This window comes from Podarcis erhardii (assembly GCF_964252035.2).
Source record: "Podarcis erhardii genome assembly, chromosome: 10".
In the NCBI taxonomy this organism is placed as follows: Eukaryota; Metazoa; Chordata; class Lepidosauria; order Squamata; family Lacertidae; genus Podarcis; species Podarcis erhardii.
In genome coordinates, this window is record NC_138500.1 from 40,834,156 (window position 1) to 40,850,753 (window position 16,598).

At 40.8% G+C, this 16,598-nt stretch overlaps 1 protein-coding gene across 1 annotated transcript in view; it reads right to left on the minus strand.

Moving 5' to 3' along the window:
- The window catches only part of TMTC2 (transmembrane O-mannosyltransferase targeting cadherins 2), a 204,573-nt gene that overhangs the window by 33,263 nt on the left and 154,712 nt on the right, over window positions 1–16,598 (minus strand). Inside the window, exons 8-9 of the mRNA XM_081878578.1 lie at window positions 9,418–9,539; window positions 1,689–1,770 (exon numbers count right to left, since the gene is read on the minus strand). Of these exons, the coding sequence (XP_081734704.1) occupies window positions 1,689–1,770; window positions 9,418–9,539 (204 nt within the window). The remainder of the gene's footprint in view (window positions 1–1,688; window positions 1,771–9,417; window positions 9,540–16,598) is intronic.

The following is a 16,598-nucleotide window of genomic DNA, read 5'->3' on the forward strand; positions in this document are numbered from 1 at the left end:
CCCTATGCTTTGCCGCACCAATTTATGGAGGATTTCGAGGTTTTATGACTTCAAACTGATCCCTTTTCGACATAATCACCAAGAACTATTGTACCTGAATACTTCTTGTCATTAAAATACCGTATTTTTCCTTCTATAACACGCAGATTTTTTCTTCTAAAAAGGAAGGGGAAATGTCTGTGCGTGTTATAGAGCGAATGTGTGGTCCCTGGAGCCGAAAAATCATGCAAAAATCAAATCGCGGCGCTGCACGCTGCACGGAGAAGCGAAACCTGAAAAGAGGAAGCGGCTGCTTTCCTGCATTCTGCCTCAGGGTCTTACTGCCCACCCCCCTCTGTTGTTGCTGTGTTTGCTGAAACGGAACAAAGAGCAGGGAAAGCCCCTCCCCTCCAGGCAAGCTCCGGTGCTGCTGGGGGAGAGGGAGAGAGAGGGGGGAAGGGAGAGAGAGGGGGGAGGGGGAGGGAGAGAGGGGGGGAGGGCGAGAGAGGGGGAGGGAGGGAGGGGAGAGAGAGAGAGAGAGAGAGAGAGAGAGAGAGAGAGAGAGAGATATGGCTGGCTTGGGTGGGGGGAAACTTTTGCCTTTCTTTCCTCCCTCCCGTTAAATCCCTCTCCTGCATTCTTAGCCAGCTGCTTCTCTGCACACCCCTCTAATGTCCCTTCTTTGTTTTTCCTTCGCTCCCCACTTAAAATGTGGTTACAAAGCATGGATCCACAGGGATCCTCAGGATCTTTGCATTGGGTCACCCCAAATTCACCATCAGATCACATAGCATGTCCATGGCTACAGCCTGCCCCCCCAAAATCACGCACCCACTGTTGCCTGGGGCTGCAATGGTGCAAAAATGTGGTTAAAAAGCGTGGATCCACAGGAATTCTCAGGATTTTGGCATTGGGTCACCCCAAATTCACCATCAGATCACATAGCATGTCCATGGCTACAGCCTGCCCCCCCCCCAAATCACATACCCACTGTTGCCTGGGGCTGCAATGGTGCAAAAACGTGGTTACAAACCATGGATCCACATGGATCCTCAGGATCTTTGCATTGGGTCAGCCCAAATTCACCATCAGAGCACATAGCATGTCCATGGCTACAGCCTGCCCCCAAAAAATCACGCACCCACTGTTGCCTGGGGCTGCAATGGTGCAAAAACGTGGTTACAAACCATGGATGCACAGGGATTCTCAGGATTTTTGCATTGGGTCAGCCCAAATTCACCATCAGATCACATGTCTGTGGCCACAGCATGAAGCACAAAAATGATACATCCACTGTTTCATTCAGAATGTTTTTTCCCTTGTTTTCCTCCTCTAAAAACGATGTGCGTGTTATGGTCAGGTGCGTGTTATAGAGCGAAAAATACGGTAATCATTTCCAATCAAAACAATTGCATTTTACCCCCACCAACTTCTTCTAAAATGCTCCACACAAGCGTACATGTGAACAAAAACGTAAAAAAACGACATGTGGCCATAGCTCAAAAACTTGACCTGATTGAGCAAAACCAATGTGATTTTTGGATTCAGCGCATCAGATTCATCCTAAATCAACTGAAAAAATGCAGACAACAATTTTGTTGTTGACCATTGTTATTATTTTTCCTTTACTGCAATGTCCTGCCAGTAGCAGTTTTTAAATCCTTGAGTGCGACAGCAATGTGAGGAAACACTATCTATTGAAAACTTACCATAATGCATATAACAGTTTCCCTTGGTGGGATCCAGCTGAATTGCCTTTAAGAAATACTTTTCTGCTTCACTCTTGCGGCCCTTAAGGAGAAGAGAAGAAAACATACACAGATGGATCATCTGGACACTGTGTCAATGCAACTTTGCCATGCTTTAAAAATACCCTATGAATAAGCAAGATAAGGATCTACAACTGGGGAAAAGAATAGAATGGTCTTGATTTCATTTAATGATAGCTTAGACCCCAATGAATATGAAGTTCACGCCATTTCTCTTCTGTTAAGATTCATAAATACATATATATATATTCTCCAAACATCCATGCCATGGTTTGATTCTTTGCTAATGCAAAGTTTGTGTCCAGGGCAGGTCCAAATTGAGATGGTTCACTTCACTGCCTTCCATCTTTTGAAGGGATGCATAGCAAACTGTTCTTCCATCACACACCCTTTTGGTGTCTCTTCCTAGGGACTGCAAACCCTGGGATTAAGGAGATATACTCCAACATTCCTGTTTCTAGGGGTTGCCTGTGGGAGTTTCCATGCCTTCTGGCAAGTTCAGCTCAGCTTACTGCTGTCTGCATCTGGGTAGGCATGGGAGGGTCAGGTGAATTTTCCCCAACAAGGACTCCTTTGTGTCCCAGAGGTAAGACCATCCTGTTCCAAGCCTGGTAACATGCAATCATGTAGAAAGTTTTCTGCAGAAAGTTAGGTGCTTTCCCATATGACACCCATGAGGTGAGAGCTTGAAGTTAACTTCAATCTTACAGTGGTGCCACATGTTTTATTGTGAGTTGAACAGGAGAGGTGAAATCTTGAACAAAGGAATAAAAGGGTCTTTCAAAGTACAGCTAAAAGAGAAAATATGCAATGGTCTGCCCCACATAGACCAGGAGTTCCTTGTAGCAACAGTCATCTCATTCCAAGTGGAGTCCCAGACCTCCCAGACCTCCAAAGGACTGCTGACCAAATCTGCATTAAAAACAGCCAACCATTAACCCCAGCGTCAGAAATCTACCTGGATTCATCTGTATTTTAAACAATGCCCTGAGGGAGGAATACAATAATGAGTAAGAAAGAAGAATTGGTGCCTCCTGGCACAACTGTAAGGCAAATATGGATTATAGGAGAAATGCAACATATTAAAAATCACAACAGGGCATTAAAGCTATTATCCTCCTTTGGCAAAACATTTAAAGTAACAAAGCATTCATCTGCAGGTCTCCCAAATAACAGGATGAAACTGGAACACCTTGCTACTGCTGACTGAATTAACATTTACATCTCTTGTGTCATTGCCCTGAAACAGGCAAATACTATTAGTCTTAGCTGGCTAATTATAATGTCTCATTGCATACTCAGATTTCTATTCCTAAGAAAAAAGAAACAATTCTCTGGATCCCCTGCCTTTTTCTGTTCAGCTTCAGCCTACAGAATTATCTCCATGAAACCAAAAGGAATGCCAAATAGTTTCCCCATTCATTCAGTTCTTCATAATATGTCACAATAATACTATGGTTAGCTTCCTGAAATTACTACTAAATTCAGTTTGAACGCACTGGTGGGCTGCAATGCGAGGGGACTAGAATTCAAGATGGCACAAAGTATAAGAAATTGGTGTTTTCTGAATAGCTGAAATAAAAAGAAAAAGAAAATCATTGGCAGAAAATGTTTTCAGATTTCTTTGCTTAGCCCTAGGTGGAGTAACTGAAAATGACTAATTTAATCACCCTGACTATATCTAAATTTTGTTAAATAATTACCAGAGACCTTGCAAACTCTCTTCTCCAACTCTCAAAAAACAAGAACATCATTAACCATGTATTTTTCAAGTTTCCTCCACACCTCTTCTTTCCTGTCAAACAGTGTAACATCTATCATTTGACAGAATCAGGCTATTTTACTACTAATTTGCAGCATTTATCAAACTTTCATCTTGTCAGGCAACAATTTTTTTTTTAGTCTAATGACATGAATGTTCCATTTCTTAATACAATTTACTAGGAGTGCACATAAAGCTAAATAAGAGCACACACATGCTGCGGCAGTTAGACATGCACTCTGAAATTTATAGCTCCGACATTGCAGGAATTTAACCCAAGGAAGGATTAGAACTTTGGAAAATGGCAGACACAGGAATCTTTACTCATTTTAAGGCAAAAACCTGGTGTGACTGTTAAAATGGCTTAAGTAATTTACACCATATTCTATTGCCTGCAAATTCTCCCCTTCCCCTTAATGTGTGCTGAATGACTATTAGTATTTTTTGTTATTCATAAATGGAATGATTTCTGAATATTAGGGTACTATGAAACGTCATTCTCCCACAAATCACTAACTTCCTCCTGACACAAAATAGACACAGGCACAAAGATACTATTTATCATCTAAATGCCTCCAGTAAACGAACAATTGGGTAGGCTACGGACTGGTTTACACACATGGGAATGTATGTTTCCCTATATATGGTTGGTTGATTTTGGAGTAGGTGATTTTTTAAAAATATTTGGGCCGGAGCCATTTAGTACCGACACCTTTGTAAATAAAGCAAATAATACACTTATAGGCTTCAGTCTTTGAATCACCTTCATACAAAGGAAACTAAACCCTGTATGATTGCTCCTGAAACTATTCACCATTCAGGGTGGCTGGTGAGTGCATAACAATATCCTAGTGGCCTTAGGCTAATCCAGTAAGCAATGCTAGATACATACCACTGAGGATTCTGATTGAAAACATTTTTGAAATAATAGAACCCAGGGAATAATTGAAAGGAAGGAAATCCAATTATTCAATAAAATGTGACATTTTATTCAAATAGACTGACATTAATCTTTGATTAAGAAGCTATAAAATTTGCATGCAAGGAAGGAAGAAATCTGCATCAACATCTCTCTCTATTACTGGACGTTTTGGTTTCCCCATTAATACTGGTATCTTCTGACAGCTGGTAGAATGTTCTGCAACCAGGTAAGGCAGCTGGCACACTTTAAGCTACTGGAGAATTTAAAATTCTAAGAAGCTAATAGGAGGGCGATTAATGCAGTCAAGCAGTTCTGAATAATGCACTTGTAGAGAATCATATTCACTGCCAGGAAACAATTAGTTTACTCTCTCAATCTAATTCATTTTCTACGTCCCGTCCCCCCCACAAAAAGTATTAAGACTCCCTCCTTTCAGTTAAACAAGGTTCGTATGAACAGACAGAAACTTAACTGTGTCAGCTTAGGACCATGATGCAGCACACTTCAGTGGCTGGAGAAACCCAGCCAGATGGATGGGGTATAAATAATAAATTATTATATGTCCAGATAGGTCCAGTGGCTCCAAAACATTTATTGAGGGGAACTCACTAATGGAATTAACTCACCTGGGCAGGTGAACTGTCTGACCTGGAGGTGAAATCCTTAGATGCCTATGAAGTGTTACCTGTGGTCCACTACTAAAATCATCTGTCTACAAGGCTGCTGTGATCCTTAGTTTGAAGGTGGGTGAATATGTGTAAGACCTCTAAATAAAGCCAGTAGGAAGGTTAAAAGGGATGAGACTGAAAAGTGCCAATTACAACCTTCCCTCTCACCATCAAGAAATGAAAAACATAGTGTCATCACTGGATGCTATTAAGTATTTATTTTAAAATGTAAAGTGCCTTCTGTTTCATAATTAGAGTTACAAAATTTTGGCAAGCAGACAAATCTGCTGTAATTGGACGACAAAGTCAATGCAAATATAAACGAAAATGTAATTTTTTGGCATGTGGCCAAATTCAAAAGGAAGCAAAGTTGACAGATGCCAGTTTACAAAAGTAACTATATTTTGGAACTGCTTTCATTTGCTACAGTCATGCTAATGTTTTAAGTTTTGGGATAAAAATATTCAGCAAAGAATGTTGGCAAAGTGACTGAAAAGTTACGCAGAAGGACATATGGAGACAAGGAGAGAGGCATGAAATAAAGGCGTGCACATGAAACTGTGTTCACCAAGACCGCACACTTAGCTAACTTACCTCTGAACTACTATTACCTTTCCATAGTCACCCATGACCTAGTAACATTCAAGTTTGACTGTAGATTCAACGTGGTGGTGGCTTTTAAGAGCTAAGTTAAGATTGAGAGCGGTTAATACTTGCCAGGATCAACTGTTTTCACTGATCATATAAGGACCTGTGAACAGGCTGGGAGGCCTCCTTCACAGTGGCGTAGCGTGGGGGGTGCAGGGGGGGCCGGCCGCACCGGGCGCAACATCTGGGGGTTAGGGAAATCCACAGGTTAGGGGGCGCAAATCCACAGGTTAGGGGATGCAAATCCATGGGTTAGGGGGCGCAAATTACTTGCCTTGCCCCGGGTGCTGATAACCCACGCTACGCCACTGCTCCTTCATGCTTGTACTTATACAAAGGAAAATAGGTCAGACTGCATCCTGGCATAAGCAGGAAGCATTTGTGGAAATTGGCTTTCTGTTCATAAACCCTGAAACTACTCAACCAATATGTAGCAACATGTTATCCCAAAGCCCATGGGCATGCAGCCGATACAGAGGTGAATGCAGCATGATTCCTGTTCCTGAATGCAGCATGATTCCCAAGGGCAAAAGTCTTCAAGCCCAGCTGAGCACACAGCTACTTTGGCCAAGATTTCTACTCTGTGGCATCACAGCAGCTAAGCCAATGACAGCTCTCCTGCCAAGGCCTTCTGTGACATCAGAGAAGATCAACTGTACCAACTATAACCGCCCTCTGCCTGTAGGCTGTGAATATGCTATAGGTTATAACTGCATTTAAGCAAGACTACAGTACAGTGTAGAGAGATATATGCAATCTGGGATAAGTAGATTTGAGAACTCAAACCCGCCATTGTGTGATAAACGTCACAGCAGACACACCAGTACAGATAAAATGCCTCTCAAGCTGAAGTCAGAAGCCTGGCCAACATTATGAAAACCTCAACCTCCATTTTTTGTACAAAAAATTCACATTAGATTGCTGACACTTTTTTGTACCTTCAGGTCTTGATCAAATGATAATTAACTATTCTAAATACTCAAGGCTGCCCCTTTCACTGTTATTTCTGTCAGAAGCACAATTACATATATTACAGGAATGCTGTAATGTTTTCTAAAATAAACATGTTTATATTCAGAAAATACATATATTGTAAATGATCACAATCAGGGAAGGACTCCAGCACTCTCCCAATACCAGTCAACAAGCTCTAGAACAAGGAAGTTAGCTTCAATAGCGTCTTCCCATAAGTAACTGATTTCGACAATGAGATATTGGGGAGTTTATAACAGAACCATCATGGTGCTATGTACCTTCAAAAAGCTAAATACCGTTTCTGGAAAAATAAATAAAATGAAAACAGGGGCTTTAGCTCAGGGTTGGCCGCCTTCCAGTTATTCAACTAGCTGAGCCACTACTCATATGCCTTAACCACTAAATTTTCCTCCTCTTATACTTTCTGGTAAAATACACCCTGGTGAGTTATACTTTTAACATATGAATTTATAATATTACTTGATATGTGGGTTGTGAAAAAAATTCTTCCAGTTGACTGTAGGCAGGGAGATCATAATCTCACTAGCCATTCTGTTACAAATATAGATTCGGGTTTCATATACATTGTAAAAAGTGTTCCATGGTCCCATTCTGTGCCACCCAAACTAAGATATAAAACGCTTTTCATAAAATAGTTGAGGTACATAAAATACTATCTCCTACTAAGCTTTTACTAATCTATCAAATTAGCATAGGAAACATAATAGAACACAGATAAAATTTGTGCTTAAAATATGATAACATAAACAAGGTTAAGCAGAAAATCTAGAGCAGTGCTATGCAAAACTGGCATAGCTTTATCTACATACTGACATGGGCATGAATAATGAGTTTCAAATGAATGACTTGAAGTCACATTATTTGTCTTCTGCACTAATTCATGCTTCTTTGAGCACCATAACTTTAGTGCACTTCATTAATTTCTATGAACACAAACATTTTATATGGCACCATATTATATGCTAAACTCACACAAGAACATATGCCTTAAAACTCTAACAATTGCAGGAAGTGTGGAAACTAAAGTCACCATCAGATTTATTGTATTAGCCATTGGCTTTGAGAGTTTTCAGGTAAAATTTCAAAAAAATAAACTTTTTTAAAAACCCGATACAATAAAATTCTCAGTTAAGTTAAACTAAAAACATCCATTATCTAAAAAAGTTCTATTATCTTCTTAGAACTCCTTAGTTGTCCTAATCCTTCTTTCACTTGAAGTTTCCTTGCAGTTAAAACATACAGTGCTGTTCCATATGTCACAAAGGATGTAATTTTTCTAATAGAAAACAGATGATTTCTCGGTCAGAACAGGATGTTAATCTAGCCAAAATCCCCCTGCCCTATTTTCCCTTGGGCCATCATATAAGGGACATTATAGAACAGAATTGATTACATTCTCTGGCTTGATTCAGGTTACAAATACAAATCCACTGGGAGACAGGAGCTTGTTACTATCTGCCATTCAACATGGCAGAAGGCATAACCTGTAAGCAGAGCATGAGAAAAGCATTCTGCAAGGTGAAGAATGTTAAATCCTCAAGGTATCTAAAACTATGATGGTCCTTTTAAAAGAGACAAAACCATTGATAGGCTTAAAATTATCGCAACAGCCTCATATCTCTCCCCAACCCCCTTGGACTTCACATATCCTGTCGCTTAGTTTGTTTTTTGTGTTTTACCTAGGTGATCCCATAATACTTCAGGCAAATTATACATTTGAGACAGCAAGATATGTCTGTTTTATTAATCATGTACACACAACTATGAAATCTCAATAATGTCACATGTATCCTTGTTTTAACCGATGGCCAGCCTACCTCTGAGGGTTTGGTCAAAGTTCTCTGGCATCTATAGCTGAAAACCTGAAGTGATGACCTGCTCCAAACCACAGTTTTCCCAATTCATTTCAAGCACTGATATCACCAGGGATGCAGACAGGATTTAGCCTCAACTGAAGTGGTGTCTCTGGAAGAGCTGTCTCATTCATGTCCATGTTCTCATTCATGTACATGGGGAAAAGCCAAATGCCTCATTTGGCAACAAGCTGCAGTCCCACCATTCCTGACAACGGACCATTGAGCCATCAGCAGCAGAGACTTCCACAGGGATGGGAACACCACCTCCTGCTGAAAGGAGCCCCATGGTTTAGAACAGAAGGCAATAGGTTTATAATACCCCAGCGTAACTATGAGCTGGGTTGAGGAGAGGGAACAGAGGATGAACAACAAAATTTGTCTGTTGTGGAGGAGCTCATCTTCCTGTCTTGTGGTCTGGGGAAACAGCTCTTCCTATTCAGGGCTCAGCGGCCATGTTTAGCTTTGGGGCATGGGGCACACTGTGTCCTCTCTCTCCAGATTAAGTGATGGTTGGGAAATTGAGGAATGAGTTGGGAAGAGAGCAGAGTTGGGAAGAGGGAGCCTATTAGGGTTTTTTTAAAAAAATAAATAAATAAATAAATGCTGTATTAAAGGCAAACTTTGAGAAGTCTGGCTATTAAGATAACACCAATATTTGCTTTTGTCTGTTCTTTAGAAACACACACTAGAATTTTAGCCAAAATGAACATATTCTTTCCCGAGAGTTATGTATTTATGTGTTTTTTTATATTGTAAATCACCCTGTGATCTTCTGATGAAGGGTGGTATAGAAATATAATAAATAATAACAACTTACCGTTAAAGCCAGGAGTTTCCCATATGTGAGATGAGCTGGGATGTGGTCTGTTTTGGCCCGCAGTGATTCCACATACCAGTGTTCTGCTTCAGGTAATCTGCTGAGCCTCATGTAGGCTTCCCCTGCACAGCAGAATTGGAAACCAATTAGAGGACATGGAGTTAGAGAGAGAGAGAGAGAGAGAGAGAGAATAAAACTTGAGTTAATTTAATGGGATATAACCATTTAACTTAGTTCACAAGGCATCTTCCTCAGTCCTAGCTGGAGATGCTGGGGATTGAACCTGGAGTCTTCTACATGCAAAGCAGATGCTCTATCCTTGAGCTCCAACCTTTCTCTAGCATCACCACTGGAAACAGGATAGAATCTAGACTTTTCTTCCAGTGTATTAAGGCATCAGGCTAGTTAAGAGGTAGGTACATGTAGCTCTGAACTCCCAAGAATAGTCAAGGGGCTTAGGGAGAAAAGCCCTATGGGAAGAAAAGACTCCACTGCTACCTAAGGCTATTGTCTCTCTTCTTAACTGGAAAGACAGTGCTATCCAGACCAGGCAGTAATTTGAAACAAAGACAGATGACCTTGGAAGCTACAGCTGGGTGTCACCCTTTGCCACATGACCTTGGCATGTATTACAATATGAAAGCTTAAATCAATCATGAAAAAAGCAGGGGTTCATTAAAACTCAACTGTCTGTTAATAGGACTGGATAGTTACTCAGGTCAATCAGAAAGCCCAATGAAAAAGAAAAGTCTACAGCTGGCATCTAAAAATTGACATTATTGTCAGTGGGAGCTCCAGAGGAAGCATTTTTCATAACTGGTGAGCATTTTGCCAGTGAGCAACATCAAATAATCCCCCCTCAGTTTCCAGAAGTTCATAAATAAAGGACTCCTAATATTATCACATTCATGTAAACAGATCAAAATCCCTGACGGAAATGGGGCATGTAAGGAAGTTCATCCATATATACCTGTCCTTGTTTTACTACCATATGTTCAGCGATATCTGATGTGCTGCCTTCTATATGAGAGTACGGCAATTAAGAGGGAAAGGAAATTCAGGACACCATGGGCTAGATTTCATACAATCCTCTCAGAACAACTAGATCGTTGTAGATTGTCTACTAAAATTAGCTGCTCTCTGAAAGTTATCTTAGACCGTGCTGCCAGAAATTCCACTGCTGATCCCTGAATGTCAAGCAGTATTAAAATGCATCACCATAAATATATGCCATGATCATTTATATAGAACTTTCAGTTTGCAATAATGCATCTGTCTATAGCTGATACTAACAGCTGTGGTCAGTTGGTTAAAAATTTAGGCAATAAGATACTTCGAGCTTTATGGTGAGAAATAAGGGTTTCAAACACAAGAGTGTGATGAACTTTAATGTGTTTCCCCTTTATACGAATTCACACACATAGCTGAACAGTGGATTTTAAATTTCCAGTATCTACTACACAGTAGCTTCTAAACATGCGAATATAGCTGAGTATGCAGCAGAATCTCCTCCTGCGGCATCATATTTGTAAAAGACAAACAAATTATAGTTAAAAGCAGAAATAAGGCTCAGCCAAAAGATTTCAGCGAAGTAAATTATTCATTTTTCTTGAAATAAATCAATTTTTATAGCTCCAGATGCTTCTTGGCAACCTGAATATGCAGTTTTGAGGGGAGCAAAAGGAGGCTTAAAATATTAAGGTCTGTAAAATGCTACTGTTTGTTACAAAAAAACAACAGACACAAGCAAATCCTCTTTGCTTAGCCTGTTCCTTTATGGAAAAGGAATGCATGCATTTGCTGAATGTGTTTTAAGGGTCCAATTTACCTTAGAACTAGGAGCCTTTAGAGCTCATTTGTTTGAAAATACAAAGGATGTGTACAATTTGTACCTTTTCCAAACACATGAGGACAGACCAGTTAACCTGTGGCAAACCAGATGTTGCAGAATTACAACTCCCATCAGACCCAGCAAGGCCCAGTAGTCAGAGATGATATGAGCTGTAGTTCAAGCAACATCTGGAATGATACAGGTTAGCCATCCTGGTGGACTAACAGATTTAAGCCTCTTGAAACATGTAACACTGTCTCAAAAGTCTATGCTACATGCAACAGCATTTTAGGTATATTTAAATTGCTGCATAGCACAAGCTGATTTACAGAACGACGAACGAAGCTCTATAAAGCATTTGTTAAGAGGTTACCATGCAAATATATTTGTTTGCTTTGTTTAAAATATTTCTTAATTGTCTGTCATTAAATTATATCAGCGTGAATAAAAAGTCACAACTACCAAATAAATATAATGGGCACATCTCCTCCCAGGCACATCTTCCCTTCCTCAAGAATAACGAACACTACCACCACCACCATCAAACCCCACACAAATTAAAAACAGTTAAAAGATTTTTTAAAAACAACAACAACACACAGTTAAAACAATTGTTCTAACAATTGTGGCCCTGTCTCTGCTTTGTAGCTGGAGCTGCAGCTAGGAGATGCAGAGTGACTGCAGGTGCAGAGGTCACATGACTACAGCTGCGCTCAGCGGCTGGGGCTGGCCTGCCTAATGGTGAGAGGCTCAGCAGGTAGAAGGCTACCAGGAGGGAAGAGATAAATGTAGGTGGTGAAAAGACTGAATAGTAGAGAAGGGGCAGTGGGTATACTGAATCAAAAGCCTTGCTTCCCATTGCAGCTTTACGGAGGGAGACCCCCAAAGAGAAAGAAGAATGGCAGCTGAAACTGATGGAGTATGAGGAGATGGCGAGACTGACAGGGAAGATCAGAAACCAGGAAGATCAAATATTTACTAAAGACTGGAGTAAAATTGTAATTTACTTAAAAGACCACTGTAAACAGTTAAAATCTTTGGCAGGGATGTAAGGACACTTGTAATGTGGAATTATTTATGATAATTATGGTTAATTAAGGGACGCGGATGGCGTAGTGGGTTAAACCACAGAGCCTAGGACCTGCTGATCGAAAGGTCGGTGGTTCGAATCCCCGCGGTGGGGTGAGCTCCCATCGTTCGGTCCCAGCTCCTGCCCACCTAGCAGTTCAAAAGCACCCCTAAGTGCAAGTAGATAAATAGGGACCGCTTTCTAGCGGGAAGGTAAACGACATTTCTGTGTGCAGCGCTGGTGCTGGCTCGCCAGGCGCAGCTTCGTCACACTGGCCACGTGACCCGGAAGTGTCTTTGGACAGTGCCGGCTCCCGGCCTCTTGAGCGAGATGAGCGCGCAACCCTAGAGTCGGTCACGACTGGCCCTGACGGGCAGGGGTACCTTTACCTTTACCTTTATGGTTAATTAATAGATAAAAAGGTAAAGGTAGCCCTGACCATTAGGTCCAGTCGTGACCGAATCTGGGGTTGTGGCACTCATCTCACTTTATTGGCCGAGGGAGCAGGCGTTTGTCCGCAGACAGCTTCCAGGTCATGTGGCCAGCATGACTAAGCCGCTTCTGGCGAACCAGAGCAACGCACGGAAATGCCATTTACCTTCCCGCCGAAGAGGTACATATTTATCTACTTGCACTTTGATGTGCTTTCGAACTGCTCAGTGGGCAGGAGCTGGGACCGAGCAATGGGAGCTCACCCCGCCGCGGGGATTCGAACTGCCAACCTTCTGATCAGCAAGCCCTAGACTCAGTGGTTTAGAACATAGCACCACCCGCATCCCCTAATTAATAGATAGGTAAAGGTAAAAGATGAGGCAAACTTAATTTTAAAGATGGAATCCATGGAGGGAGGGAAGGAGGTCCGAAGGTTCAAAAGAACCTTGCATTTAAATGTTTGAAAAGGTTATGTTTTATATGTATAAAATTATCAAAAACCTAATTAAAAATATATATATTTTTTTAAAAAGACCCCTAAAGAGTGGAATAGCTTTTGGATTGGAAATGGAAACCTAACATGCAGTTCCCACCTAGTTAAGAAAGTATAGCTGGATGTGAATAAAGTATGTAGCAACGAACGCTATATTTTCATGCGGACATTTTTTGCCCTGCATTGTGTTAGTGCTCACAATTTAATACAAAAATAGGAAACTTATATGCAGTGTAGAACTTTGAACTGGGCTTGCATCAACAAAAATATTGTGATTAATGACAGCTTTGCTCTTTAAGTGATACATGTAACAGAGAAAGATCAATTGTGAGACTTCTAGTACAGTCCCAAGAGAAATCTGATGACTTTTAATAATGCATCCCTAAAGTCTGTGTGATAGAAATACTATTGTACATTACTTAAATCATAGCACAAAAAGGGAAAGGTAGGGAAAGATTCATTAGTTGCCCAAGAGAATACCAAAGTCTTAATTATGCCAGACAAAAATTGTTATATGAAGTGAAAGATTAGGAACTGTTTAATATATGCAGGCAGTGAGGCACCTTGTTTAGCATACTAATTGAATGTCATCTTAGTATTTAAGGGACAAGGGGGAAAGAGGCAATTATATTTTACTTTATTTCTCAGTGGGGGCAAATTGTAACAAAATCTGGATTTACATAATCTGAATAGAGGAGGTACACATTCTGTTCCAGATTTAAAAGACTATGCCTGTAGGGTCTTCCTTTTGGTTTATTCCCAGTTAATAAAAATGTCTCCTGATTCGAGGTTGGCTTCAAGCACAGAAAAATAAAAATGAAAACATTTCACAAATATTGGTGCAAAGGAACATGTGCTACAATGCCCAGAACACTTAAATTAATTCACTTCCACTTAAAACTCTCCTTGTTTTATTAAATACAACAAGTGTAAGACAAGGGATGTCAGCTTGAATACAGACTGAACTGAAGCACTCTGTGCAAGTAAGAGAGGTGAAGAACACATTGTCGAGGCTTCCAAAAAGCTGCTCAGCTTGCCACCTGTGGCAAGTAAGAACTATTTCTTAGTGAACAAGTGAACTTTCACAAGCTAGGGGTTTTGTTTGTTTCATGCTGTCAGTAACTAACACGTGTGTGCTATGTGGTTTTATCTGCAAGGTTGTGTTAACAGAGCAAATATGAGATTCACTGAATACTGGAAACAAATTAGGGGATAGTGTAGGTAACTAGGTGCACTTTCATTTCAATTCCTGACTGAATTTGAGGAAGCAGCAGCTCTGGTGGGAAATAAAGAATAGCCCTGAAATCGAGAGCAAAAAGAAATAAAAAATTGTCAAGACTGGTAGTGATGGTGGTCTTTTGCAGAATAATTTGGAGGTCCAATGACACCTTTTGTTACTAGTGAAGCGCACAGCTTCCTACGACTGTTATGTGCAATTTGTTTTGTTCTGTTTCTATGGCATCATTTGTTTATGTTCTTAAAGGTGTTATAAGACACTCTGTGTAACAATTAATTAACAAGTTGAAATGGTGATGGTGGTGATAATTTCAAAACAAATATTTATCTGAGTGTACATTTATATCTATATAAAACTATATCTATATACAAAACTCAGGCTCATGAGTTCTCCATCTTGTCTGGCACCACCACAAAGAAGAGATTGGATGCTTCTGTTTCTATTTCTATCTATCCACTCTTTTATGGAAACAAAGCCAGCTTCAAACAGTAGTATGGAAGTATGGCTCTTACGTTACACAAAACTATAGTTTAGCATTATCTCGTAACTTGTGTAGTTCATGTCTGGGTTCCATCATTCAGTCTCATTGTCAACTACTATGAAAGAGAAATACCTGTATGGAAAATAACTCTGCAGTTCCCTCTAATCTTATCATTCAACCTTAATACCAGTAAACCTCCATCTGTTTACAGATGATAACACTGTGGATATAAGGCTGGTCCATGTGTAAGTGATCTTATATCAAAATGTCAATGAATTAACCAGATCTCTAGTGTATTTAAGTGAGAAGATAAGAGGACTTCCGGGTTAGCGCCTCCGGTAATGGTGGAATTCCTCTGATCGGGAGGAATTTGCTTCGTAGGAATTCGGGTCTGGCCACCACAGCGAAGGCGGAGACCCACTAGAAATCACAGGCGGGTGAAGCCTGTGAACATGGGATTCGGCTGGCACCTCTTGCGCCTCCCCTACTCGCAGGGAAAGCCGGTTTCGAGGATCTGGAGCGACATGGGGTGAGCGGCGCGGTGCTTCGAATTGACTGCTTCTTCCACGGAGCGAAGCCGCATAGCTGTTGCCGGAGAGCGCTGACTTTTTCCTGTGGACAATTGGATCTTAAAGCAACTACCCGTGAGTAGAGCAGAGAATTGGATTTTTAAACGTCTTAATTTGGTGCCGAAACGGGGAGGTCTAAAACAGGAAGTCCGCCTTCCCCTTTTGTAAATAGATTGAAGCAATGAGGATGCAAGCTGAAGTCTCGCAAAGCCTATTGTAAAGGACTAAATTTCCATCAGTAAAAATACTAAACCCCCCTTGGTGGCAGGAGAAGAGGGGGGGGGAGTTTTGGACTGAGTATACCTGCAGGAGAGAGCGAACAGAGTTAATATACCACCGCTCCGATCCTGGAAACGGGCTGCCAACAGGACTGACCGTGATTAGAACGTTCACTGACAGTTAGTTAAATAAGAGGAATACATTGTTTCCATAGTCTCCGTCTGCGTTTAAAAAGGAGTAAAAGTAACAGAAAATTGAAACTAACTTTATTGTTTGAATTGAGTTTAAAAGGACTAATACAAATAGAAACTGTTTCCCTCTAGAGGAACTGTTTCCCTCTAGAGGAAGCTTTTGAAACTGTCACAAGAGTTGAGCTGGGGGAATTTCCAGCTGCAAGATAAAAACCTGTGAGATTCTGTTGACCTTGAATCAGTTAAGAATGTTGACAGAAGAGGCCTTAGTGGTTGTATTATGTAAGATAAGTGACTCACTGGAACAGCTTCACAAAAAGGTGGATGTGGTAACTATCAAAATTGACAATTTGGGACAAAAAGTGAACACCAATATAGAAACTATCTGACACAGGAATCTACTTTGACATGGCAAACTGCAGAGAAGGCTAGGGAGAAAGTTATTGTCGTTGAACCTAAAGTAACACAATTGGAGAGAGAGAGAGTCCCAGCCTTACAGATGCAATTTGATGACCAAAAGTTGATGCCTGCTATGATTGAATTTAAAGAAAATCAGATTTCGAGGATCAGAGCCCTACCTGAACTGGAGAAGGAAAGTTTGATAGATTTCCTTACACAGGAATTTGATGACTTTTGGGACCGGGACTTGGGTCAGGAAG